Below are 27,225 nucleotides of genomic sequence, written 5' to 3' on the forward strand. Positions count from 1 at the left end.
CTATAACAGTGTTTCTCAAACTTTGAGGAAGGGACGTTCAAAATGTCTGGGGAGAGCGTGAGATTTGACATATTTAAAAAAAAAATGATTTGTGCAGCGTAAAATATCAAATAATATTATAATTATATTTATAAACTATAGTTAATGTTACTGTTATTGAAATATACGCGTGAAGATACACCGTTAAATATAGACATCTTTGAATCGCGTACTTGACTTAAATCATGACTACCTACTATAATAATTTAGCTTATTCTTTTACTGTTTTTCAGACGAGGTACCTTTAGTACAGATGATTAAATCTAAACCTGAAACAATATCGTTCGTATTATATACCTAAGTGTTATATAATAAACATCGTTGGCATAGAGGTGCCTAACTATTGCCTATTAGACACCTTATATGCATAAAAGCAATCATTTTTTTTTTTTTTTTTTGTTAAAAATTATATAATCTAATCTAATCTATTCTCTACGTATATAATTTATTGAATTTAAAACTATACAAAGGGGGTGCTACCGATTATTTCGGTGACTTAAAGCCCCCCACTACCACTTACGAAGAACTACATATATAGCGTACTCGTACGTAATAATGATTGAAACCCAAAAGTAGTATTCATTATTTTAATATACCTATTGCCTATTTAATAAACATACTGAGTGATTCTTTTATCAAACAACTGAACAACACTAATTATTTCAAAATCATCTATAACGTTTTTGAAAATATATTTTTACATAAAAATTGAAATTAAGATGAGTATTTTATAAGTTATAACTATTTAAAATTTAGATTAGTTAGGTTTGTTAAGCGGAGTGAAACAGAAATATCTCGCAAAATTATGGTCCTCTATACGTTCACCTAAACTTTGAATAGTTATAACTTATGAGCCATAACTCATAAAGTCATAAACTACGTACATATTCATCAAAATATTCTACTTCAGAATATGAATTTAAAAATGTATGTTGTCATTCAAATAGTAAAATACTTAAAAAAAATATATAATGATAAAAATATTAAAAATGCTGTCTTAATTCGACTGAAAATTTCGTAAAAAAATATTTTCATTAACGTTAAAAGATTTTGAAATAATAAAATCAATGTTCTATTAAAGAATCACTTTGTATATAATATTGCTATGATATACCGTAAGTGGAGTAATGGCTATTATATAGGTACATGATAGAGATTGTACATAAAACATAAACATAATAATAATATATATATTATTTTTATTATTATGAACGAGGGAGACCCCTCGGCGGTTGCCAGTACAACTGCAGTAATGCAGCTGCCGGTCGTGCGGGTAAAGAGATGGCGTTTTCCGCGGTCACCTCAATCAACAGATGGCGTCGCGGACGGCTGGCAGTGGCGTCGACGGCGACGCAACGCTCCGAGTTTTCCCTCGAGTATCCCGGAGTCGCCATGCGGCAATCGTCACGGGTCCGCTAACCGTCGGACGCTTACGCCGCCCGATCGACAGACCATCAATCGACATTCGACATTATATCGTAATCATATTGCATGAAACGATAAAAGATTATACACCATTAATCATACCATAATATTATACAGCTCATTACAAAGCTCTACATTCGTGTAGAATTATTATCGTTTGAGTTTGTGATTAATTTTTATTTTTTTTTAGTGAATTATTTTTATTTTATTTTATTTATTTATTTTGTGATCTCTTTTTTTTTATATATTTTAATTTTTGTGTTTTTCTTCTACTCGGAATAATGTCGTCGTGAATCACGTTCTCGCGTCCGCACGGAACGATATTTATTTACTGGCCGTTGTAATTTTTATGGAAGTCAACGAAAGCGCCGAAGTTCGGTCTACCGACACGCCGCAGACCAACGGTGGTAACGGCGGAGGCAACTGTTGCGGCACATCCCCTGCGGTCGGGGCACCGGCGGAACATTCTTCCGGTACGAAGATCCTGAGCAAGAATTCAAACGGCACAAGTGAGTGAACTTTTGATTAATATTATTATTTTTTTTTTTTCGTTCTCTGATCTTTCTACATTTTTCTCACATTACGCGCGCGCGCGTATACAAACATATTGCAACTAGATCACCTTTAATTACTGCAGATGACAGTAGATATTATATACAATTTTAAACAGTGTTATGAAAAAATAAAAATGAATACAATAAATTTGTGGTGTTAAATATAAAAAATAAACATATACATATTAATACCTTATAGCTATACAAATTAAAACGCTAATTAATTAATTAAAGCGTTTTTAAAGATATATACAGACAAAATACCCGATGCCGTAAGAATCAATGTTTTTATACCTACCTGCTGCTATAACTCAATATACAAAAATCTGATTTAGTTTTATCTCCCTTGAAAGTTGAGCTATCGTGACTTGACTGTGTCTGCATTTATGTGTACATTTAACGGTATCTATACTAACGGTATTGGTTCTAAAAGTTTTCTGTTCACTGCTCATAATTTTTTGCGTGGTAATAGAATATTAGATTTTACTCATATGCAATAGTTCCATGTAGCCGCTGATTATTGAAAATCGTGTATCTTTGTTACGTGGAAGAGAAATAATTTTTCTAGTTTCTTGGTAATTCTAACAATCATAAATATAAATTTTCAGCAATTACAATAATTTTACGTCAACTAGTAAGATACGTTTATAATATATTATTATACTGCATTCCAATGAATTTATAACACAAATATTATATTATAATTACAAACGTAAGTCGAAGAAACAAGAATTCATAATAAATATAGTATTTTATCTAATGTATACACCTTTACATATAGATACAACCTAAATCCAAATATCTAATTCAAATAATAATCATATGTATTAAAAAAGTTTGTCATAAATCATAATTAAACAACGTCTTATTATTTCTCGAATAAATAAATAAATGATATACAACTTTACAGTTTATTTAATTTATGCATTGAATTATGCGTTTAACGGATTAAATTACTCAATTTAAACGAATTTTTCTTATTCGCATATTAATAATAATCACAAATATAATAATTTTTTTTTTTACTTTGGAAGCCTGAACATTATTTTTATAGTGATTGAATAATTTTTATCGAATCCCATATGTGGCATCGATACAATTTTTGCACCCTAGTATTTTTAATGGTCGTGTATATATGTTATAAATATTTGTTGAATTTTGAAATAAAGAAAATTACACATCAATTTGATGGTACGTACGTGCGTAAAGAAAAAATAAATATTATCTAAGTGGTTTTTGAAAAGAAACGGTTTTAATTTTAACAGTTTAACATATTGTTATCTGATCAACACGTAGGCGTCTAATTTTGTTTTTATCATCTCATAATATATGTGTAATATAATTATGATTATAGCAACGAAACGAATCGATTTTTCCTTCTGTAACATATTTTCGGTTCTTATCCCTATACTGCTTTCATTCATTCTGTTATGCATCACGTAGATTGGTAAAATATCGACTTATTTATTTCTATTTTTTCCTTAGTGATTTTTCCTAGTATTTTTTTTTCACTGATATAATATTTTGACGTATGTAACACAATGATAATATGAAAGACAAAAAACGTATTTCAACCAATAAATAGGACGTTGAGAAATTTTTTTCTTTGCTTTTTTTTCAGTCAACCGCTTTATCTGATGATATGCCTTGGAGCGTAGAGGTTGAATTCAGTTTTTTCTTTCTTCGTTCATTTTTTTTATCATTCCTTCTTACTATTCACTTTTCTTCGGCGTATTTTACGCATCCGCTACAAAAAGAAATCAAATGCGTAATTTAAAGTTAATTCCAAGAGCGAAAAAAATTATTTCCAAACGTTGCAAGTATACCCATTAACATTTATTTCAAGAAAGTAATATGCCATTCAACGAATACTTGTGGTTATTTTCATGTATAGTTTTTTTGCATTCATTTAAATTTTAAAACCATAACCATTCTATTACATTTTAAGGACAAATCTTTCAAGGATTTTAATTTGTTTTATCATTTATTAGTTAAAAATTAAATTACTAAATTATATGGTTTTTGTTAATATGTAAATGGTAAAGCTGTAAAGATACTTCTGAAACATTTTCATATACATAACTGATCTTGTTTAAAAGTTCAATAAAATAATAAAATAAACATATTAATCAATAATTTTTTTAATCCATTTATTTAGTTTTGTATAAAAAAAAACTTTTAATTTATTTTGTTGTTCAAATAATTGATTTATATTTAATGCATTATTATTATATAACAATAATACGATTAAATACAACCTAATCTAACTTATATTATAATATAAATAGTCAAATATTATCACCTGACATATATGATACCAATGTGTTGTGTATTATACAAAAAATTATAATTTTAAATAAAGAACAAATCATAGTAGTTCATTTTTGTACACTTTATCTTTTTAAAAACATATTTAAATTCAATCAAAATATTAAACTTTTTATTTAAATAGGTAATATATTTGTAGATGTAAATTTAATAAAAATAAAACATTTCAATGATGTAGTATATATTTAAAAAATACTGTACTTTATATAAATAAAATAGGTATTTTATTAAAAGTAAAAAATATAAATTTTTCAAAATAAAATATTTTATTTATTTTATAAATGTATTCTACGATATAATATTCAATAATCCCATGACATTTTATTAATAATACAGTTACTAAATATATTATACAAAATATTAGTGCATTAATTTATTTTATTATCCTTAAGAGGACGCTTCGTCCGCATGCATTGCCTCTGTCTTACAAATGCAAAACATAGTAAAGTCCGTTTCACGCGGGCAAAGCCACTCAGACTGTAGTCAAAATTAAGCAACCAAATGTTTACACTAAAAATAGAGATTTAGAATTGGGCGACATTGTTTTGATTTCTCGATAACGAAACTACAAAAAAAGTTATTCAAATTTGAAAAACACAAAAATAATGGATTTTGAAACTACAAAATCTTTTTTCATATTAGTGATATCAAAAAATTAAAAACGATTTCGCATAGCCAATGTTAATCTTTTAAAAGTGTGAAAATTAAGTTGCTTAACTTGGCCTAAAGTTTTGGTGGTTCTTGCCTGAATGAAACGGTTTTTACTGTGTAAAATACGTTTGTATGACGGATACAACACATGCGAATGAAGCGTCCTCTTAAGAATTTAATTTAATAGCATAAATATATATTATAGCTACATACTAGTCATAAATTATATTCTAACGTAATTCTTAAGAATATAAAAATACAATTATATCTATTAAATCAAACAGAAAATTGCTTCAGGGCTAATTCATCAGTCATGCTCACCACTGACCCACTTTTATTCATTATGCATTAATGCAATTATTCATCAATAGTATTAATTTTTTAACAAAAAGAAATTAAAAACTGAGAATATGCCTACAGCATAATATAATAATATAACATAGACACAAATAGTTTTAAAATAATAATATGGGTACATCACAAAAGAGTCCTGTTGATTTATTCTGTGAGACTTGAAATCATGTTTAACAGTAAACGAGAAGAAATTAACAGGAAGCCACGCCGAGATTTGTTGTCCCTATTTACTATAGATACGTTGTACATAATTTTATAAAGAATTATTTAAAATTCCATTCCGTAAATCCTAAACTGCTAAAACTTCAAAAAATATCTTGGTAGAGTAATTTGATTTATCGAGTTGATAAAGTGTATTATTTATTTAAACATTATACTTATAAGACCAAAAAAGATTAATTTTGTACGAGTATAATCATATTTGTCTTTTAATTATTATATGCAGAATATTTCAAAAACATCCTCCACCATCAGATTTAATTGTATTTGCAAGTATTGTTTTATTGCTACGAGAGCATTATCTTAAGTTATTTAATATGTATAAAACCATATTACCTATTACCCTAAATTATAAGATTTAATACAACGAAAACAAATTTAATTCTTCTATCAAAATTTATACTAACCAAAAAATGTCCGCCGTAATTATACACGCGTTCGTACTAATCAGTAGTCTTAGTTCGTCCATTTTTGTTTTTAGTAAACCGTTGCGAAAACGTTACAAAAACCGTTGATCCCATCCAACCATATTTCAGTCACCCCTGCCGCTTCACCATTGGGCCGGGACAGTTATCCGGAGGGTAGAACGAAACCTTAAAAAAAAATAATAACAAAAAATAGCATCCACCCCTAAACAATACCGGAGGGTAGCGAAATGGCGGACGTACCCTCACACCCTTAATTATCCATACATGGATGATGAAAAAAAAACAACCCCACTAGGGATGAACCATCCCGTACATCTAACCATGTATAGAGTCAATTTTTTTGGTGGGTGGCCAAAAAAAAGTTTAAATAATTTTTTATGCAAAAGGGGTTCGTTTTTTGCACCGACTTGGAAATGACCTTAGAAAAGGGTTATAGATGACAAAAAAATTTACAAAGACAATGCCGTCGTTATAGAATCTCACGCAGGGTAAATTTTTTTCTTCTCTTCCACTACATTATAATAGCGTGGACGAGCATTTGCATGCATCAGACGGATTATATCCATGTAAAACACCTGTGACCCCTTCCTCTCATTCTCACGCATACCTACCTACCCCCGTACTTATACACTGGCAGCTGAGTATTGTTTTAGGTAAAAAAAATATAGAAGTATAAAAATTAGACGATTTTTTTTCTTTAACATAGTCACACGATATTTGCATGTACGTGAACAAAATGCGAGGTAGTTTTTTTCTTGGACATTTTTTTTATATACGAATATTGTTTCATGAGTGGGATCTTTACAGAGATAGTATTCCCACAGAAAGGGATTGAATTGGTTTTAGTTTATACATTGGCATTAATAAATAGTGAATGTTCAAAAGAAAAAAATTATATTTTAATTCCTGTATATTATACTATATCGAGTAGCCCTCGAGTAGTAAGTATTGACTCAACAATATTTGGTACCTACCCCTACCTGACACACACACACACATACACACGCATATATATATATGTGTGTGTGTGTGTATATTTTATATTATATTTTTTTAATATATCATATACTATCTACTATCAAATATAGTATTATAAATGGAAAGTCTTTAAGAAATATGTATAATACTTATAATACAAAATTGAATATTTTTAAAATGCAGGACAGGTGTTTCTTTTTATGCCAATTATTTACTTTTTTATATGTTATATAATTTGGAATAATGTAATTATAGAGATCACCTATGGCTAAACGCTAAACACGCATGGATGCCACCTGGCCAGGGCTCAATTAGTAACTCGATCACTAGTTTCTTAATAATTGAAATATTATTAACCAAAAAATATTTATTTATGTTTAAATGTAAAATAAAAATTTTAAATAAGTCTCATTTAAAAAATAAAACAGTTGGGTAGCTACAACATTCTTAAACTATTCTAATATGTATTAATATGTGGTAATATGAATTTAATTGTGTAAACATTTGAATGATTTATTAATAATATATTTAAAATTGTTTCAGTGTAATGTACACAATAACTACGCTCATTTTGTCACATATCTGTGCCATGTAGATATGTAGATATGTAGTATTAGCCATTAGGTATATAAAAGTATAACTCAAAAATTATATTTTAACGTTACAAAATATTATTGAATATTTATAAAAAAATAATTAGGTAGGTACTTAAATTTTAATACCTACACTATTTAACATTTACATACACAAATTTTATTTAAATTAAATCGTTTATATAATTTAATCTTATAGAAGTTACGGTGTTTTTATATGAACATTTTTCTGTTTAAAGTACATTAAATTTATTTTTTTGTCTATGTATTTTTTATTTATATAAGATATGACTATCATATTATGCTGTCATATTATCAAAAACTTCACATTAAATCGCTTTTTTTCAATCCATATTAATTAATAGTTTATAAACTTTTTATTTGAGTGATAAATGCATTCTAACAAAAGTACGTATTTTATTATAAATCATTTCCCCATTCCCGTATATCTTATGTAATTTTTTTTATTATTATAAATTAATTTTTTTATAAAATAAATATTCAATTATTTTTTTAAGTTCTAATATAATTTAATATTCAACATATATCACATGCCAATCATTACTATAATTATTACTGGATAAGTCAGATAGTATTGAAGCCCAACAATTCAAATTTGTATTTGGAGTAAATACTAATAGTAATACTATTTATTTTTTACATAGAATACAGTATTGCCATTTCAGTTATGTAAATAATAGTTATAATAATTATTTTATTAAAAATAGATAAAATAATCTATAAAAAATACATTTTAAAATGTATCAGATAATTCTTTAATATGCATCAAGTCATGATTATGCTTGTTTTAAAAAGCATTTTCTTTTTGTATGTAGATAAATAAAAAAATTATTTAATGCATTTTAGTTATTATTAGTTATTATTGTTCATAAATTTAGTCAATATATTTAATTGATATTGTATTAGTTATGATAAATAATTGACGACATTTTTACCGCGGAAGTTTCAACTTTAATCCCAATTTTACTCGGGTGAAAAAAATGCTAATCATCAAAACAGCTGGTACCAATTTATTAAAACTCATTATCATTCACCAGAATATACCATGCAAGGTACCCAGACCCCATTTCATTTTATCAATTTTTTTTTTTTATTCTTAGAACTCTAGGTGTATTGATTATTTTTTTTATGTTCCGTCTACGGTACTGTTTTTTTTACTGTTTCCCATGCATAAAGACATTCTTGGACTTTAAAAAGACAAAAAAAAATAATGTTAATGGCCTCGATTCTAAAAAAAACAACAAAACAAAACAAAAAGAACCACCGGTTCTGCCTGAAGGGTTCACATTCTCTGGTGTTTTTTATAATTTATTTTTTTTTACTGTCCATTTTTTTTCTCGATCGTCATCAGCATGAGATTCAAAGAAGGTTTTAGAATGAAAAAAAAAACATTGAAGTTGGAAGTTCAACCTCATTTTGTCTGCGTGTAATATAATTTAATATATGTACACTCCCAAATTACTTATAATTCTATATTTTTGTTAAGTATATCTGTTGAAACAGTGTATACTACAATCACATTTTTTATCTCGAAAAATAATGTATATTTAATTTCTCATGATTAATCCATGAGAAAACTTTATTATTAATAGATTTTTACGATATAATACACATTTTTACACGTTTTAATAAGTGAATAATAAAAATCAGAATAGTAATAGATAATATTACTTAAGTCGATGTTTTTTAAAAAAAAAAAACTATTTACAGTAACAATATATTATTTTTAATTAATACTCTAAACAATAATCTAAAACTGTTTTCATCCTATGGATTAAAGTCGTTTCAATTAAATTAATACAATTAATTAATTTTAAGCTATAACCAAATCACTTAATTAATTAATTCAGTAATTTTATGTAAAATCTAATCGGAAATCTAATTAAATAAATAATTATCTAAATTATTGTATTTATATTTATATAGTTAAAATTTAAATTTAAATAGCAATAATAGGTTGTTTTTATGAAAAATGAAAAATAAATTTATTATTTTTAATTTTTTATTTGCATTAGTGTAATGAATAGCATAAATAAATATTTTATAATATTGGATTTTAAATAAAATAAATAAGAATTTTAATTAAACTAAAATATCATTTTAATAATAATTAATGAAGTTCAACTTTAAAATACATAATATAATGAAAATATTATGATGGTATGAAGATTTAAAATGAATATAATTAACTATTCTTAATATTTTTATTTTCATTAAAACTTAGTTTAATAAAAAAAACTGTTACATTTGTATAGGAAAACGTTTAAATTTGTAAAAAATATTTTATGAATGATTGTATCAATTTTTTAAATTTTAAATCCAACATGCAGTATACAGGCGATACAAGATCTCTTATTTATATGAACCCTAACCTATATACCTATAAATTCGGAACGTTAGTTATTAATTCACTTATTATAATGTTGTTTATTGACAATTTATCCAAGGTCTCGTGAATTCCATACATCTTACCATAAATAAAAAATAAGACACCATCATAATATGACTCTTATCAAAATATGATCAACTATATGACGTGAAAAGGTGTTTTGTTATTTTAACCAGATCGTTGACCTCATATCTCCCACAACGTCCACATACATATAGCACCTATATACTAATGCATAATACTATATATGTGTATTGTGTATGTGTTTGATCAGTTAACAAATCATACCTATATTTGACCCTGGGGCTGTACAAAAGGTTCATTTACATAGATGGACTACCCAAAGACAGATGGACGGACCCTACATAATTATAATTGATGTGTACATACCACTTTTTTTATCTACTAGAAGATTCTGGTTCAATTTTTTTTCACATAATTTTTTTTTCTACTTACTTTTACGTCCATTGTACGAACCACATCTGCTGTTAAGCATTCAAACCGATTTCTTCGACGGTTTTGTTCTTTATTTAAATCTCAGTCAACGCATCTACTACCTACCTATGTAGAAAAAAAAACCCGTCGCGCGTAACATGTTATAGTATATGCACCACAACCACATATTTATGTACATATTATGTTTTATTTACGTTTAAAAAATAAATCATATTCGATATTCAATAGTATTAAAAAACTTATATAATGTAGGCACAATTAAAATAAAACATAATTTGGATCACCCGATATAAATTTATATTTCTAAATTATTAGTTTTTAATCCTTATTTAATTGATTATTATTTTGGTTCAATATAATAATGTAAGATTTAAAACAAATCATGAAGAAAAAAAAATTCAAATCAAATTCTAAAATACAATACCTATTTAAATTGATGAAATACTAAATATTGATAACTGCGTTATTGCTTATAATATATTTATTATATCAAAAATTATTTTTCTGTATAATGACTAAAGTTCTTAAAACAAAAAAATTAAAAATTAAATATTGTAATAATTATATGAAAACAATAATTAATTTTAAACTTCGTGTATTGAGAACCAATAAAACTACTAACTTATCAATGCCTAAAAGTAATCATCTATATACGTGATACGCCGTCCTTAAAATATTATTAAAAGTCAGTATTATTGACCTATGTTGTTATTATCTTATTTTTTTTTCTTGTTACTATAATAATGGACACCCCGTGGTGCTAGTAGCCTTGTAAACGAGTTCAACCCTCAGCTGCTGTCCGATGTACGTTGTGCAATAATTACAACAGACTAAACGGCCCCGGGTCACTTTATAGCTCAGGAAGTCGTTAGAACAACCCAGTATATACTACAGGACCTCTGGTTAATAAACAGAAGGTTATTTCACCTTAAATATTGTTCTGACCACCAACCCTTTAAAAAAAAAATAAATAATAAATATTAATATTAGACGACCACCGTCGGTTATTCATACAATATATGGTTATAACTGCAAGGGATTATGAAATTGTTGTTATTACACTAAATATTAAAATATAAGTTAGGTATTTTGATTTGTTGAAAAAATAAAAGTAATTTATTATTTAATTGTATTTACTTTAAATTAGTAAAATCAGTACGGGTATTATTTTTTAATCTGAGGTATTTATTATTTTATTTTCATTAATTCAATGATTTAAACCGTGCTGAATAAATACACTCGCTCCGAGTAATTTATAATTTTTTTTTATCACAAAATTATAGTAATTTAACAATTATAATTTTTTTTATCTATAACGAACTAAATTAACAATATAGTTAATAATTATATAGAAATAGTTATAAATCTATGATAATTCGGAAAATTAGAGCAGTGTTTGCATAGATTTGGTAAAATTTAAAACTCTTTAACTGGAAATAACTAACAAATTTAATTTATTCTTATGGTTATAAATAATTAATGCATCGTATTATTATATAAATAGACTATAGACAGTTTAATGATTTATTTTAATCAACCACAAAAATCATAAAGTTTTTCTCCGCAGACCACAACGTATAGTCAATATGGCGCCGTCAACTGCAGTTCTCGATGCAACTGCAACGACAACGTGACGCCAATTCAATATAATAATATAACGCGATAGGGAAAAAAAAACATATATTTTTTCTCTTCAACAACAAGGCGGATAAAGCACTAAGCCATTATTCTCTCTACGTATCATATATTCATATGTAATTCAGTCGATCAGATTATATAGATATAAGGGCTACACTAGTATGCCACCCATATAATATAATGAAAGAAGAAAACTCCTACAAAGTCGCAAAATATAAAATATTGGTCACAAGAATGAAAGAAAACACTATAATCTGTTATATATTATAAAATAAAAATACTACCCTTCAGCAACAAAGAGGTGGGGGTGGAGCAGCAGACACATTTATTATCGGCGACCTGAATTCTAAACGCTATCACTACTATACCTATATCCACCATAACAAATATAATAGTATTTTCGCCGCCGCTGCAACCGTTAAATGAAAAATATGTGTAAAGGTTAAGGCCTATTGTGAAAAGTTAAAATTATGAATCAGCGTGCACGTTAATGATATTAATAATACAATATACATATGCAACACCCTTTAAAAAAAACTTTTTCTTATCCTAAATATTTCTAATTTGGTTTTAAAATATTAATTATACTAATTGTAAAAATTTTATTGTATTGCAGTGATCATGACATCCAGTCCGAATAACGAAGCTGAATTACAATTGTACAGGGTAATGCAGAGAGCTAGTCTTTTAGCGTATTACGATACACTACTCGAAATGGGTAAGACAAATACATTAACATCTGGGGAAATACATAGAAAAATCGTACATTGAAAAAAATAACCAATTTCATGCAAAGTAAAATAATTGGAATAGACGTGAACTATATAATTGAAATTATTTATCTTTATTTTTTATAACGTGCTCACAAATATTACTAACGAACTTGAATAAAATGTTAAACACAAGACAATTCTATAAAAATATAAATAATAATGAAGTTTGATAAAAAAAAATTAAAATTAATCAGAATTAATATATTATATTTTTATTTTAAAAATCCATTAATATCGTTTATACTTGATACAATATTTTTCTTAATTTGTTTTTTTATAAAAGTACTTACTTTAAAGTATACTAATAAAAATTTTAAATAATAATCTAATGTTTTATTAGCATAATATGCGTTCTTTAAAATAATTATCGTTTACCTTTTGGAATTGAATATTTTAAATTAAATAATGGAATATTTGAATATTGATAATCTGATTTGTTGTTTGGCAAATTTTTCTTTATCCAATTAACGGAATAAATATACTTTGTGACTAATGAAAAACAATACGGTAGTTTCTGATATTATAAGATAAAAATTAATTTAAAAATATTCTCGAGTTCTCAAAAAAAAAAAAATACACTTAAAATTAAATAATCAGAGATAAAATTAGTTAATTAATTATCCGATTATTATAAATGTGTGTGCCTATTTATTCTTTACACATAAATATATATGTAGTTACGGTTATACTGAATATACTGTTTGCTTTAAATTTATCGATTCAATAACTTTTTTTTTTTAATGGAAGTAACTTTGTTTTATAAAAAAAACCTTAAGTCTGATAAGATAATTATGTTTTATTTAAATTTTATTTCTATGATTTATCAAAACACGAAATAAAATACAAATATTTTAAAACAATGAAACTTGTCATAAAGAATTTTTTTTTGTAACCTGTGCCATAATACTTATATAATTAATATAAATAATAATACAATTAATTGATTTAATATCACAACACAATAATTTTACTAATTAACACGAGATAAAAACAAAAGAAAAAGGGAAGAAAAGTGCATAGGTCTTAGCGTTCTGCTACCATAGAATATTATTATAAACAGAAAGTATTGATGTCAAAATTACTGTTATTACCTACTATGTTATTATAAATTTATAATATTTTATCTCAAATTAATAAACAGGAGGCGATGACTTGCAACAGCTTTGTGACGCCGGTGAAGAAGAATTTCTTGAGATAATGGCTCTGGTTGGTATGGCGTCAAAGCCACTGCACGTTAGACGATTGCAAAAAGCTTTGCACGAATGGGTCAGCAACCCAAGTAAGTATTTCCTTTTACATTAATAATATAGTTAATATTAAAAATGTGCATAATAAAACGAATATGTTACAAATAAATGAAAAATATTATAATGAAAACAATTTTAGTGTTAGCTTGGTCAGTTGTAGATGTTATATACATATTTGTAAATTGTAGGTATATTATTATTTATTACATTATGTTTTAAAAACACGTGTATCATGATTCTTTCGTAGTAAATTTGATTGATCATTATTCTTGGTTGAATTTATAAATGCATTATTACCAACAAACAGTATTTTGGGCCCGTTGACCAAATGTCGTTCGGTCATTATAACAGTAGGTAGTTAATGGTAATCCTTCGATATACATATACATGTAGGTCGAATTCTAATGAAACTAATAATAATAATATTCTCGAATGCACATAAGAGAATGACAATGAAAAGGTTCCAAACAGCAGTAGGAGCAGTTGGTGAGCCACCGGGTTTATTATTATCATTATTATTATTTAACCCTTTCTACACACCAGTCATTCCTTTTGTTATTATTATGATTAGTGCACCACGTAGTTTCTCAGTTTGTATGCATACAGTAGGTATATGCTTATAATATACATAATACATATACAACATTTATATACTGTAATATGTATAAATACTATAAGTACAATAAGTACATGCATGTATAGGTGTAAAGAAAATGTAATATTTACCATTGTATTATTTTTCTTAAGGTGCAATGCGAGTTTTCTACAAAAAAAGATATGAAATGATTGCAACTCAAAATATATTGTACTTATTGGTTATTTTTTGATTAATAATTGCGTATAAATGCCAATTAATCCAACTATAGAATCTCATTTTAGTTATGAAATTATGTTTTGGTTCATTATTCAATAAATGGTTTTTATTTTAAACATCTTTGAAAAAAATATAATATGGTTTTAATAGCAATACAACTATTTTTTCAAATTTAGCTTATATGAATAGAACAGATTTTTTCGGTAATCGGTAGCCGAATTAATATTTGGTATTTAAGTATATTATATGTTTTATTAGAATCAATTTATAGAATGCTCGTATGGACTGGATTATTATCATGATTCATGATCGTATATATTAATAGTATTAACATTATTATTTATTACTGTAGTTTCTAGTTGATCAATAATATATTGGTAGTCTGTACTAATGAAAATAATGATAAACTATTTGTGGCTCTTAAGTAATCACCGTAATAATTGTTTCATTATTAATTATTATATTTTCTTCGCCTTAAATTTATTGATTTTAAAATTGTTATTAATAATTCCTAGACAATATGTCTATATTGGAATTTAATCTTAAACATTTTCATAAAATTTGTAAACAATTAAATATTCTAAATATGTATAATAAATAATAATAATGTTAAAAATGGGCAGAATTCTTTAGAAAATTTTGTTTTGCGTCCATTGTGTCCTGCCCGCAAAACCCAGAATGAACATTGAAAGTTAAAATCCAAGAGGGAAAACCTTTTGCAATGGAAAAAAATTATATATGACTTTTTCCAAAAGCTTCTCCCGTCCCCCAACCGACGTCCTGAACATTTTGTGGTGTAAATTTTCAACGGGATCACCTATATACATATATATATATATATATATTCGCGTGTGTATATGTGTTTGTGTGTGCAATGTGTGTATACATATATAGTAGTCTGTAGGTTTTTTTTCTACCCCTTTTTTTCTCTTTACAAGAGAAATCGCTCAGAGTGAGAGAGAAAGGGAAAATATAAAAATAAAAGGAGCAAAAAAAAAAAGGAGCAAAAAAAGAACCGAATCATAAAACCTCTACCCAGTCCACCTCTTGTTATTTTGTGGAACAACGTCGTCGAATTGAGGGAAGAGAGAAAACGTAAGAGAATGGGGGAGTGGAAAATATAGAAAGAGACAGAGTGTGAGAGTGAGTGGTGGGGTGAGTGAATGAGAGAGAGGGAAAAAGACAAAAAAAAAAGTTTGCTCGATCAATTTTTCTGTCGCAGCTGCAATGTGTTGAGGGGTTTTCAGATAACCCGGCGGATAAAGTACATAATTCTGGGAATGAGAGTTTTTCATTTTAGGAACCATCAATAATTCGTTTTAAGAAAACATCCTAAAATCTAAAATCTAGAAAAGATAATATAAAATGTGCTTTTCATTTTACACCAGGTAAAAAATTAAGACGATATAGAACGAGGTTAGGTAATTAGGTTAAGTTTCTTCATAATCATAAACTTCAACATTTTAATAAAAAAAACTTTATCAAACATTGTAGTATCTATTAAATAAACTAATTTTTTTTAAAGTTAATAATGTTAATTATATTATTGTATTTAAATTAAACTAAATATTTAAATTCTTAATTTGACAGTGATGTGAATTCTTTGTTAGTATTATTATTAATTTATTATTTGTTGTTAAAATACATAATAATAATCAAATACTATAATAAACATTAAATTAAATAAAAACCTGTACCAGAGTCCTATAGGAGACTAGTGAGAACACTAATATACACTAATATACACTTAATATACAAACATAAATAAATGTAATTAATAAATAACTTAATAACATATAGTAACTACTAAAGTAATCCTTAATGAAATAAAAATATAATTATATTTTGTGAATGATACAAAGCGTATATAAACCTAAAATCTAAATAACATGGTTGTGATTGGTGTAAAATTTAATAAAAATCAAAAATCTACTTATTCAAAAATTAAACATAATATTTTATCTAAATATAGATATTTAGAATATTTAGGTATGTATACCTTAATGTCTTGGTTTTGGTTATATAATATATAATATATATATATTTATATTAAATTTACTTATTTTAAGTCTAATAATCTAAATTATATTATTACTATATACATCTGTATGTGCAATAAATGATTCCAGTTAGTTTGGGTAGGGCACATTACCATAAACTAACCTATACATATGTAAACGTTTATTGTGACAGTTCTTTTCTTATGTACCTTAATGTTGTGATGTTACTATTATTGAATCGCTACAGTTTCAGCAGTCATAATAATATTGTACACATCATGAAATTGTCAATTTGACGGCTAGTAGATATAATATAGTGAGTGAATTGTCGTCGTTTAGGGTTATCTGTGTGTATTATATTTAAACATTTAAAATATTCTTATTCAAACCACAGTTATTATTTAAAAACTTCCGTCATCTCGCTTTTGAATTTTGTCCACAGCCATGTTTCAAACGCCACTGACGTCTCCTGTCGCTAGTGGTGGTCCTAGTGCGATCGTTCTACCGCCGAACCCGGTCCGGCCGTTTCTCAACGTCTGCCCAAACCCACTGATTCAGACATCCATACATCACGGTTACTATACACCACTAGGATACGGTTACCAGCCGCCCACGTCACCATCGCCCGTGCCCAGCTCAACCAACCAACTACCACAGGTAAATATTATTATTAGATATCCGATGTTCAAATTAATTATTACATACAAATTACAAGCCCACCCTTAAATATTATATAATTATAAACAGAGGTGTAAGATTGAAATCTAAACAGGTACAGAAATATACACCTTTAAATCATTATTTTAGATTTTGAGCGAAGCTACCTATACAATCACGCGTTTTAAAATAGTTTGTGTTTTTTATTGTTTTTCTATGTCTGTTATCTGACCTTTTAGAACAGAAAAATACTTCAATTATCAACTTTAAGAGTGGTTTCAGGTAGCAAATTTAATTAAGTTCGAACTTTGGGGAGGGTAAAAATAAAAAAAAAAGCATTCCAAAATAATCAGAAAAACAAAACAATAAAAAAAGTTGGGTAAATGGGTATACCACTTTGCTGTAGAGTAGGTGTTAAGTGGGTCACTGAAATATTAAATTTAAATTCAATAATATATCATCATTTTTATATGAGATAACGGTTCTTAGCGGAGATGTCTGGTTAACACCCAGCCTATATCACTAAGTATATTTTATATAAAATCTTTTGATGTCGTTAATTATTTTACTATTAGTATTAATAAAAAATTATAGATTATTTAGTTGACATTACATGTATTTTTATTTTGTGTAAATATAATTTATCTAGACTCTAGAGAGAGTTATGTGGTTATAATGAGTGATGCCTATCTATACTACTTACACGTTTTTAGGTTGCGCAAACGAGTGAAGCGACAACTTCGGCTGGTCAACACTATGGAGATAGTAATAGTCCTGGTCAAAGTCCAGGTTCACCGTTACAGTTGTCTCCGTTACTGGACGAATCACAAATCGCCCGGTTGGCTACGTCGGCTAAGCAACTAGTGCAAAGGCTACCGCAGTATCAACCCAAGGCACAAACAGCGAAACGGAAGGCAAACAAAGAACTAGAAGTAAGTATGAGTCCATACATGGACGTACAGATAATTTTCTCACAGGAAAGAAATAATAAATTATTAAACAATTTTTTACGTAAAGCAAATAAATATATTATTCATATATATGATATTATAATGCAAACAATCTGTTGTTTTGAACAAGTACATGACACAAAATAAACATATTTAGTTGACAACTTTATAGTATATTATCAAATATTATCATACTGTATCAATTATTCTACAATTATTAAAACACTTTACACTTTTCAAACTAAAGACATTGAGGCGAAACTGTAAAAATTTATATTCATTTATTCATTTACTGACTCAGTTAATATTTCGTATGACATTATTAATATTTCCTTTGTACACATTATACATGAACAACAAATATTTACTTCAACCCGTGAAATTTCTAAAATATGTTTTAACTTTTTAAAACCTGAAAAAATTCGTCTAGGTTTTTCCGTTAACGTAGGATCTGTGTAAAATATTTGTATTAGTTATACAATACTAAAACAGTATACAATATACTAATATATTAGAATTTATAGCAGACATATAAAATTTAATGACATCTATTATAGTATTTAAGAAAATAGAAACTTTGAAAATTTTGCTTTACATAAATGCAGCACTACAGATTTTTAAACTAACCTTTTATCTAGACGGCAATACTACGCATTTTAAAACGAATAGCTTTGATTGGATATGGTTGATCTTAAAATCTAAATTTAATAATTTACGACAAAACAGTTAACGATAAAGCTTTGAGTTTTAACCTTATATTTTAAATGGGCGGTGCTAGAGACATCGCACCTAAATAATTGTACAAGAAACTATTTTAAGAGAACTTATCCGTTTGACGTTATTTTTTGCTGTTATAAAATCGCTATATATTAATATCATAAACTCTAATTAACTTTAATTAAATATAAAACTACTCTACAAATCAATAAGACATAAATAAAAACAAACATAAATCATTATAGTTGTCACTGATCTGTATAGCATATATTGTATTTTATAATATACAGCAATGGTTTTACAGTGCGTTATGAACATGCCGGAAGAAGATCCAAGGCGCATAGAATCCATTAGGAAATATTCAGCTATTTATGGGCGATTTGATTGTAAAAGGAAACCAGAAAAACCTTTAACATTGCACGAGGTAAATAAACCATCTAAGTATTAACATTTTACATTTAGGATACAGGAACGTATTAACCATCTAGCATTATTGAGTGTCTAATAACGCTACATCAACATCAAACATTAAAACAGAACATTAATGTTTAAACAAATATTGTAATAATAAAAATACATTAAAATTCACCTTGTTCCGCGCGAATTTAAAAACGATGTTTACAAACCCACAGGTGTCCGTAAACGAAGCTGCCGCACAGATATGCAAATTAGTGCCTGTTCTATTAACTAGGCGAGACGAACTGTTCCCTTTAGCCCGACAAGTGGTCCGTGATTCAGGGTATCATTACTCTAAAGGACATTCCAAGTAAACCAATTTTATCTAAATAATAAGCTAATAGAAAATATATATTATTCCATTATTATTTCATACATTAATATCCCATCGGTCTTTTTAAAAAATTAATAGTACAACGAATTTCATTTAATGCAAATCTCGTTAAGTGTAGGTAGTGTCAAATTAAAAATCTTAAAATCATAACAGGTCAAGCATGCAGAGTTTCAGAGGATTGACTTCGAACGGCGACTGTAGTTACGGGTCGAAGAGACCCCGTCTAGACGATAACGACAAGCTATTCAAAATCCGCCGACAGGTAATTAACGTATGCTGTTGACGATTCCCGGACCACAAAGTCAATACCTACTTGAAAAATAGTTATACATTAAGTGATTAAAAGGATATAAAAAACGACATAAGTACAATTATATATATATATACATCATTATTTGTGTAAAATTGTAAACTGTGGTGAACTGAGTAATTTTTTTTATTATTTCACACATATAATATTGTCTATATGATATTAAATACACATCAAATTGATTCAATAGGTACCGTCCATATTAAACATTTTATCAAATATAAAATACATAATATAATTCCTATTATTAGGTGCTATTTAATATTATGTGATATCGATACCAATTTATCATTTTGTTTTTTTAATTTTTATTCTAAGATCACTGGCTTGATTCGATAAACGCGACCGTCTGCATAATAGGTACCAACCTACGTTATAGTATAAGAGTTTTGGCATGTTGTTTTCGCAGGAACGTTTAGAACAAATCGCTGACGAACTAAAGGCAGTCAACGATCGCCGAGAAGAGTTGGACCAAAGCACCAAAGATGACCCGGTGGTCCAACAACAGTTAGAAACCCTGAAAAATCGTCAATCGCAGCTGTTAGTGGAACAGAACGATCTGCGACAAAACAAGTAATTCACGTCACATTTGATTTAAAATTTAAAATTAAGCAAAATGAAACATTAACGCGGGACGTCTGATACATGCAGGTCGATGATGCGACGGGACAGGAACGATGGAAGGACGTCGTCATCTGCCGGTTTCGACACTGACGATACCGACTCTCAAATGTCGTACAGCAATACTAGTTCTCCTTTGCAGGTGCGGTTTACTTGACTAAGAAAATAATAACGAATATCATGATAAACAATCTGGTCTGTCGTGACTTTCTATATTCGCATACTCTATCCCGATTTTCCGGTCGGGGATATTATGTTCTACAATATGTTTTAAGTTTTTGTTTAATTATTATTCTATATATTTAACTATATTTTGCAATATCCTCGTACTTAAACTATATTTCTTAACCGAATTTCAGGACATTAGTGACTCGAGGGATTCAATGATTCGCTGCAGCGTCGACTTCCACCACGACGGAAAATCATCACAGAATACCGGTAATCAGGTAAAACGTGTTCACGGTGGTGATGGCGAGTGTGGTAACAGTTGCGGTACCGATCCGCTTTGAGGTTTTTCGACCCCAAAACTAACACAATACCTATGATCCATAATTATTATTCTATCTAAAGTTATTCAGTCGGAAGACAGCTCTGGTGCATTTGTCTTGAAAAAATAGGCACTACGTGCAAATTTGGAATAATCATAAGATAATAATAATATAATATTTAATATTTTTAATTATACAATGTGAATAATGCTAAATAACGCATGGTCTATAAATAGTCGGGAATTTCATGGCTTATGAACATTTTTAGTTTATTTATCTTCACGATTCGCTAACAAAAATATATATTTAACACAACTGACAAAAACGCAAACATTAATATATTAAAAACAAAAATTAAATTTACAAAAAAAGGACAATCATTGCTTTAAAATATTTAAAAGTATTTACAGATAACACCCATACCTAATTAGTAATTATAACAATTACATATTTTTAATTTGAATATTGTTGAACATATTTTATTTGGATTGGAGCGATAAATGTATTATATATTGGTTTGACAATGATATGTTTTTTTTGTGTGTGTACGCGAAAAATTGTCAATAAAATATTTCAATTTTCAACTTTGAGGGGGGTTTTGGATAGAAAATTGGAACTATTTAATACTTTAAAAAGGTTGAAATTAAAAATTCTCAGTACTTTTTTTTGTAAAAAAAAGTAAAAAAAATTTTAACAAACAAAAATTAAAAAAAACAGGAATTTTTTCACTAAACCAGATATTGACTAAATTGATTTCTATATTTTGTTATAATACAAGTAACCGCAGAAACTTGAAATTTTCAAGTATTTATACTATAATTTTTTATATTTCAAAATATGTTGAACTTTTTAAGCTATTTATAAATAATTAAAATTGTTGAAGTATTTTTTTTATAAATGTCTATAAAAAATTAATGAAATAATAAAAATGATTGAAAATTGAATACAAAGTTCCTAATAAGTAATTTATTTTCCAATTAATAAATATCAACAATTTATAGTCGTATTATATTTTTATACATATTTAAATTTTGAAAAAAATCGTAAAATCTCAAAAAATACAAGTTATTTTCTAGTAAGAAATACATTCTGTTTGTAACTAATATTTGAAAATTAAATATAAGGTTCTTTATACGTTTTTCAATCTATATATAAAAAAAACCCAATGGAAACCAAATTAACTTTTTATGAGCATTTAATTCAATTGATTTTTTCGATATTCAATATTCATCCGTATATAATAACTATTGGTACTTCTTTCTAAACGATTTTTGTTTTTTTTTTGTTATAATTTAAAAACTAGAAATACTAGAAATTTTTACAAAATGTTTATATTATCATTTTCTTTATATAATAAAATTTAATTCGTTTTGAAATATTTATAGACTGCTAAATTCTCAATTATTTTTAGTTTTTTTTTTTTTAAATTTTGATCAAAAATTATTCGTAGGTTTAAGATGTTTGAAAAATTATTACAAGATCCTACATAAGTAGTTCCTTTTAAAATCATAAAATCTAAAAAATATGTACAGACGATTATTTTTATAGACATTTTAAATTCAAATTGGACAAAATTAATCATTAAAACAATAAATAACATTGTTAATTATTTTTTTATAATTTAAAACTATTATTCCAGTTAAATATATAAGTTGATATAATATGGTAAAAATATATATTATTATAATAATAAAATACTAATTATATAATAAATGCAATATTAATGAATTCAAATTTATCACACCTATAATAGTGATCCACTCGACATATAATTTATAGAGGAGTGGAAACCACTTAACTAATCATTTTTTCTTTAAATTTTCTTTTCAAAAAAATAATAAATATTTTTGTTTCTAAAAATATAGTTTACTTGGAATCACATTTCATTTTCTTGTGAAATATTGTAACATTATAACTTGACAAAAGAAAATACAATTCTCAGTAAAATTCTAACAAATGAAAATATGAATCTGAGAAATATCTAACAATTCAATTTAACATAATAAAAAGTTTGACTTTAATTTCATACATAGTATTAAAACGAAGTAGGAACACTAGGAACTGTTATAATATTAAACTTAGTGATATACTAATATCGAAGATCGATTTCCAGTAAAAACAATGAATTTATAAGGAGTATTTATAAAATAAAAGTACCATCCACGCATCCAGACTTAATAAATTGTATTTTAATCAGATTTGATACTTATTTTGTTTTATCTAATAAGTAGTTTCTAATATTCCTATCCTAGGTGTTTTAAAATACGAAATAAAAATAATTATTGTAGCAAATAAACTGATAGGTACTTAGATACTTTAAAATTAAAATTAATTCTTATGAGCCATAATAATATAACCTGCAACCTTAACAGTTTGAAATTTGAAGTGATAATTCGTTTTCAATCCAACAGCGTAATATTACACTATAGCAAAAATGAAAAATGCATACTGTTGTGTATTTAAACATTTTAAACGTAGCTAGAATCACTTATTTGTTTTAACTTTTTATTTTTTTAATATTTATTTTGTAGGCATATTATGCAAATATCCCATTAGGTATGCAGTTTGTGTTATTATTTAACAGGCATGTATATTTGTATATATGTATTATATATAATGTAGATACATTAATGTAATTTACTATTAATTTATGATTCATACTTGTGCATCGTTATTAACCAAAACCTTTTCAGTTTATGTTTGTTTTAGCTTGTTTCGCTTTTGTTTTGTTTGTGTTTTTCCGAACCCCAGGTATGTATGCAAATAATATAGTATGTATTATATTGTTTTGAATAACAAATTTCTCGGACTCATCAACATACATGTGGCTTGGACTGCAGCAGCTTAATGTAATATAATAACTATAAACTAATAATTTAATATTCTAACTAACTTTATTACTAACTAAATGCGTACCCATATCTACGTACACTAACATCATTGTAATATTGTGTTGTAACAGCATTTTTAATCAAACTAAAATATTGTTTATCTTCTTATTTTGCATTCGTTCAATAGGCTTCTTTGTTTTCAGAGTAACTTGTCTCGCGGCGATACAGATGATACGGATGAAGACGACGGAGAACTTCGTCGCCACCGCCGCCGTCACAGTCACAGCCCCTCCAACCAAATAAACGGTAACAGACATCTAGTTGATCGATTTTTCAACGATAAAGTCCAGGTAAAATATTATTATTCAATCTCGAACACAAAAAAACAAGTAATAACATATCTTAAAATACGTGTACAGGCCGAATAGGGCTAAACAACGAGCGCATTAACCAAAAATAGCATTTATTAAAAATGTCTGATTTTTGAAACGTCTTTGACGGTGTTTTCCTAGCTAAGAATTAGTTGATATTAATTTTAAAACTATTTATACTTTTTAAACGTATACAATCTATATGAATACTTTTGTAAGAAATTTTGCTGTAGACTCGTAGTTCGTACAATAATAATAACTAAAATATAATAAATATTATTAAAATTATTTGTAATCAATGTAATTTAATAGAATATTAATAATTGTATTTGTAATTATATTTATTTTCTTTTTTTCAATTAGAAATAAAAATTAATTTCCAAGTTTAAATTGCAAGAAAATAGTTTTATTTTTTGTCATATATAACAAATCCGAATACATAAAATAATAAATCGGTAAATCCAAACGACCCTTTCCTCAATATGCGATTAACAAGACCCTACTGAACGTATGTATGTGCAAATTAGAATATATAGGTAAATTGTTTTCCCAGACTCCCACACGTGTACTGTTTATTATAAAATATAAAACTAGGCATAACGTGTATAATTTTTATTGAGCCCTAGGTAAAACCAAAATTCAATAATTTAATATACTAGGTAGTATGGCTACGATAGTAAAGTGGAACGCAGAAAAATAAAACAATATAATGTTATTATATATTATTATAACCTAACCTAACCTAGTTAACCCATACCATACATAAAGGAACTTACGAAAAAAATTCTCAATCCTATTTATTTTTTAAAAAATATTCCAAAGCGCCCGTCGCCGAATTAAACAAAATATGAACATCGTCTTTTCCGCTTTGCAGATAATATCGTCGAGCGGCGGCAATATAATCGCCGTCACCAATCCGGCGCTGTTGATGTCCGCCGCCGCGACCACGACGACGCCGCCGCCGCTGTCATTGAAAATCGAACCAGTTTCACCGACACGAGACGATGACTGATGGAAGAAATGCAGAGGCACAGAGGCAGACGTCCCGTGAGCCCGAAGAGATCTCCGACTTTCTTCGTTGTTTTTATTAGTTATTATTTATTATCGTTTTCTGTTGGTCGTATTTACTATTTATTTTTCCCAGTTATTTAATCATGTTAATAATATTATATAAAACCGCGTATTTCGTACCCATAGTGTGAGAATAAGCTTAAAATACGACCATGTTCCTATATACGACTGTATCTATTCTTATATATACGAATGTTATAATATTATATACAATTATACAAACACCGTCATTCGTCGGCCGTTGGATCGAAACTTTTGAGATAATCACGACTTACGAGCCCGAGATAATACCTACCTATGTTATTTTTATTTTAATATTATTATTATAATATTACGTTGTATTACGTGCGCGTTTTTTGTTTATTTATCTTTGTTCACGGTCAGTTTGTTTTCTTTGTTATTTTGCTGTTTTGCTGTTGCTATCAAATTATTATATTATTAATTATTATTTAATTACCCATATCAACGGCTTCTGTCAAAAGATCTGGCGACGACTATTTTTAATAATATTATTATGTTAGGTCATAAAAATATTACATGTTGATTACTTCGATTTTTCTTTCGCCCGCGCTAAACAATAATTATTATCAATTGGTATTTTCCATTAATTTCTGCCTACACGCCATTTTGTCTTCGTCGAAAGTTAGCCGAAGACGCTTGCGTCCCCATAACGTTTTTATCGAAATTACGCCAGTTTTAGTATAGAATTGTACCGCGCTGTGATACGAGTAGACACATCACTTTTCTGATTTATGACACGTTCATATTGCAATTTGTATAATTCTAATTCTCATAAAATGTCACAGTTTGTATAATATTATGATATAGAAAAAAATTTAAATATCTCTTTTTCTCGGGGCTATCTAAATATTTTTATGTTGATCTAATTATTTTGTATCAAAATTGTTTATTAAAAAATGTACATCAGAATGAATAAAATATGATAACAATTAGCAAGACTACTCCTAGTCTTTAAACGCCTATATGTTATGGATAGCAATTAGCAGGGGTGGCCAACAAGTCGATCACGACTCTCTTTCGTCTTTTCTTGAATATTTTACAAAAAAAAAAAAATAATAAGTTAAAAGTAATAATTTGTAATCAAATGTATTAAACAAAGTATTGTGTAAAACTATGAAAATAAACGTTATTATTACTTAAGAGGACGTCGCGCCTGCTTATATTGTCTCCGTCTTACACACGTAAGACAGACAATATGTGTTTACTTAAAAAAATTAAAGGTGATTTAAAATTTTTGAAATTTTCGCTGATTCTAAACAATTTAAATGAATGGTATATTGGGAATAATGGAAAAAACTCAATCTTGCCTTCCAAAATATTATATTTTAATTTAATAGTAGTACTCTAGAACCACAATTGAGCGAATTCTACTTAGACTGCGTAAACGCGTTTTGTTTATGTCGTACGTGTGTAAGACAGAGACAACACATGCGGGTGCGACGTCCTCTTTGTTCTAAATAAAAGAAATGAAAAAAAGTGTAAAACGTATGG

The 27,225-nt window shown here is 27.2% G+C and overlaps 1 protein-coding gene across 2 annotated transcripts; it reads left to right on the forward strand.

Annotated features, from left to right (window-relative positions):
* Positions 1-1,411: 1,411 nt before the first annotated feature.
* Positions 1,412-26,057, forward strand: LOC113548478 (NGFI-A-binding protein homolog). 2 transcript variants are annotated; one of them, XM_026949372.1, is made up of 13 exons: positions 1,814-1,973; positions 12,690-12,791; positions 13,988-14,125; positions 17,350-17,564; positions 18,278-18,496; positions 19,536-19,655; positions 19,864-19,997; positions 20,175-20,283; positions 20,741-20,904; positions 20,983-21,094; positions 21,312-21,398; positions 24,475-24,621; positions 25,517-26,057. In XM_026949372.1, the coding sequence occupies exons 1-13, from the start codon at positions 1,814-1,816 to the stop codon at positions 25,652-25,654; spliced, it is 1,845 nt and encodes a 614-aa protein (XP_026805173.1). In that variant the 3' UTR covers positions 25,655-26,057. The 2 variants fall into 2 exon arrangements, with proteins under 2 accessions (XP_026805174.1, XP_026805173.1); XM_026949373.1 differs by lacking the exon at positions 25,517-26,057 and having other exon boundaries at positions 1,412-1,973; positions 21,312-21,390; positions 24,475-24,586.
* The last annotated feature ends 1,168 nt before the right edge of the window (positions 26,058-27,225 follow it).

Source organism: Rhopalosiphum maidis, chromosome 1, assembly GCF_003676215.2.
Source record: "Rhopalosiphum maidis isolate BTI-1 chromosome 1, ASM367621v3, whole genome shotgun sequence".
Classification (NCBI taxonomy): Eukaryota; Metazoa; Arthropoda; class Insecta; order Hemiptera; family Aphididae; genus Rhopalosiphum; species Rhopalosiphum maidis.

Coding starts and splice junctions, on each gene's coding strand:
- LOC113548478 (XM_026949372.1), top strand. CDS start 1,814: ATGGAAGTCAACGAAAGCGCCGAAGTTCGGTCTACCGACACGCCGCAG. Junction 17,565..18,277: donor CAACCAACCAACTACCACAG/GTAAATATTATT, acceptor ACACGTTTTTAG/GTTGCGCAAACGAGTGAAGC. Junction 21,399..24,474: donor CACAGAATACCGGTAATCAG/GTAAAACGTGTT, acceptor CTTTGTTTTCAG/AGTAACTTGTCTCGCGGCGA.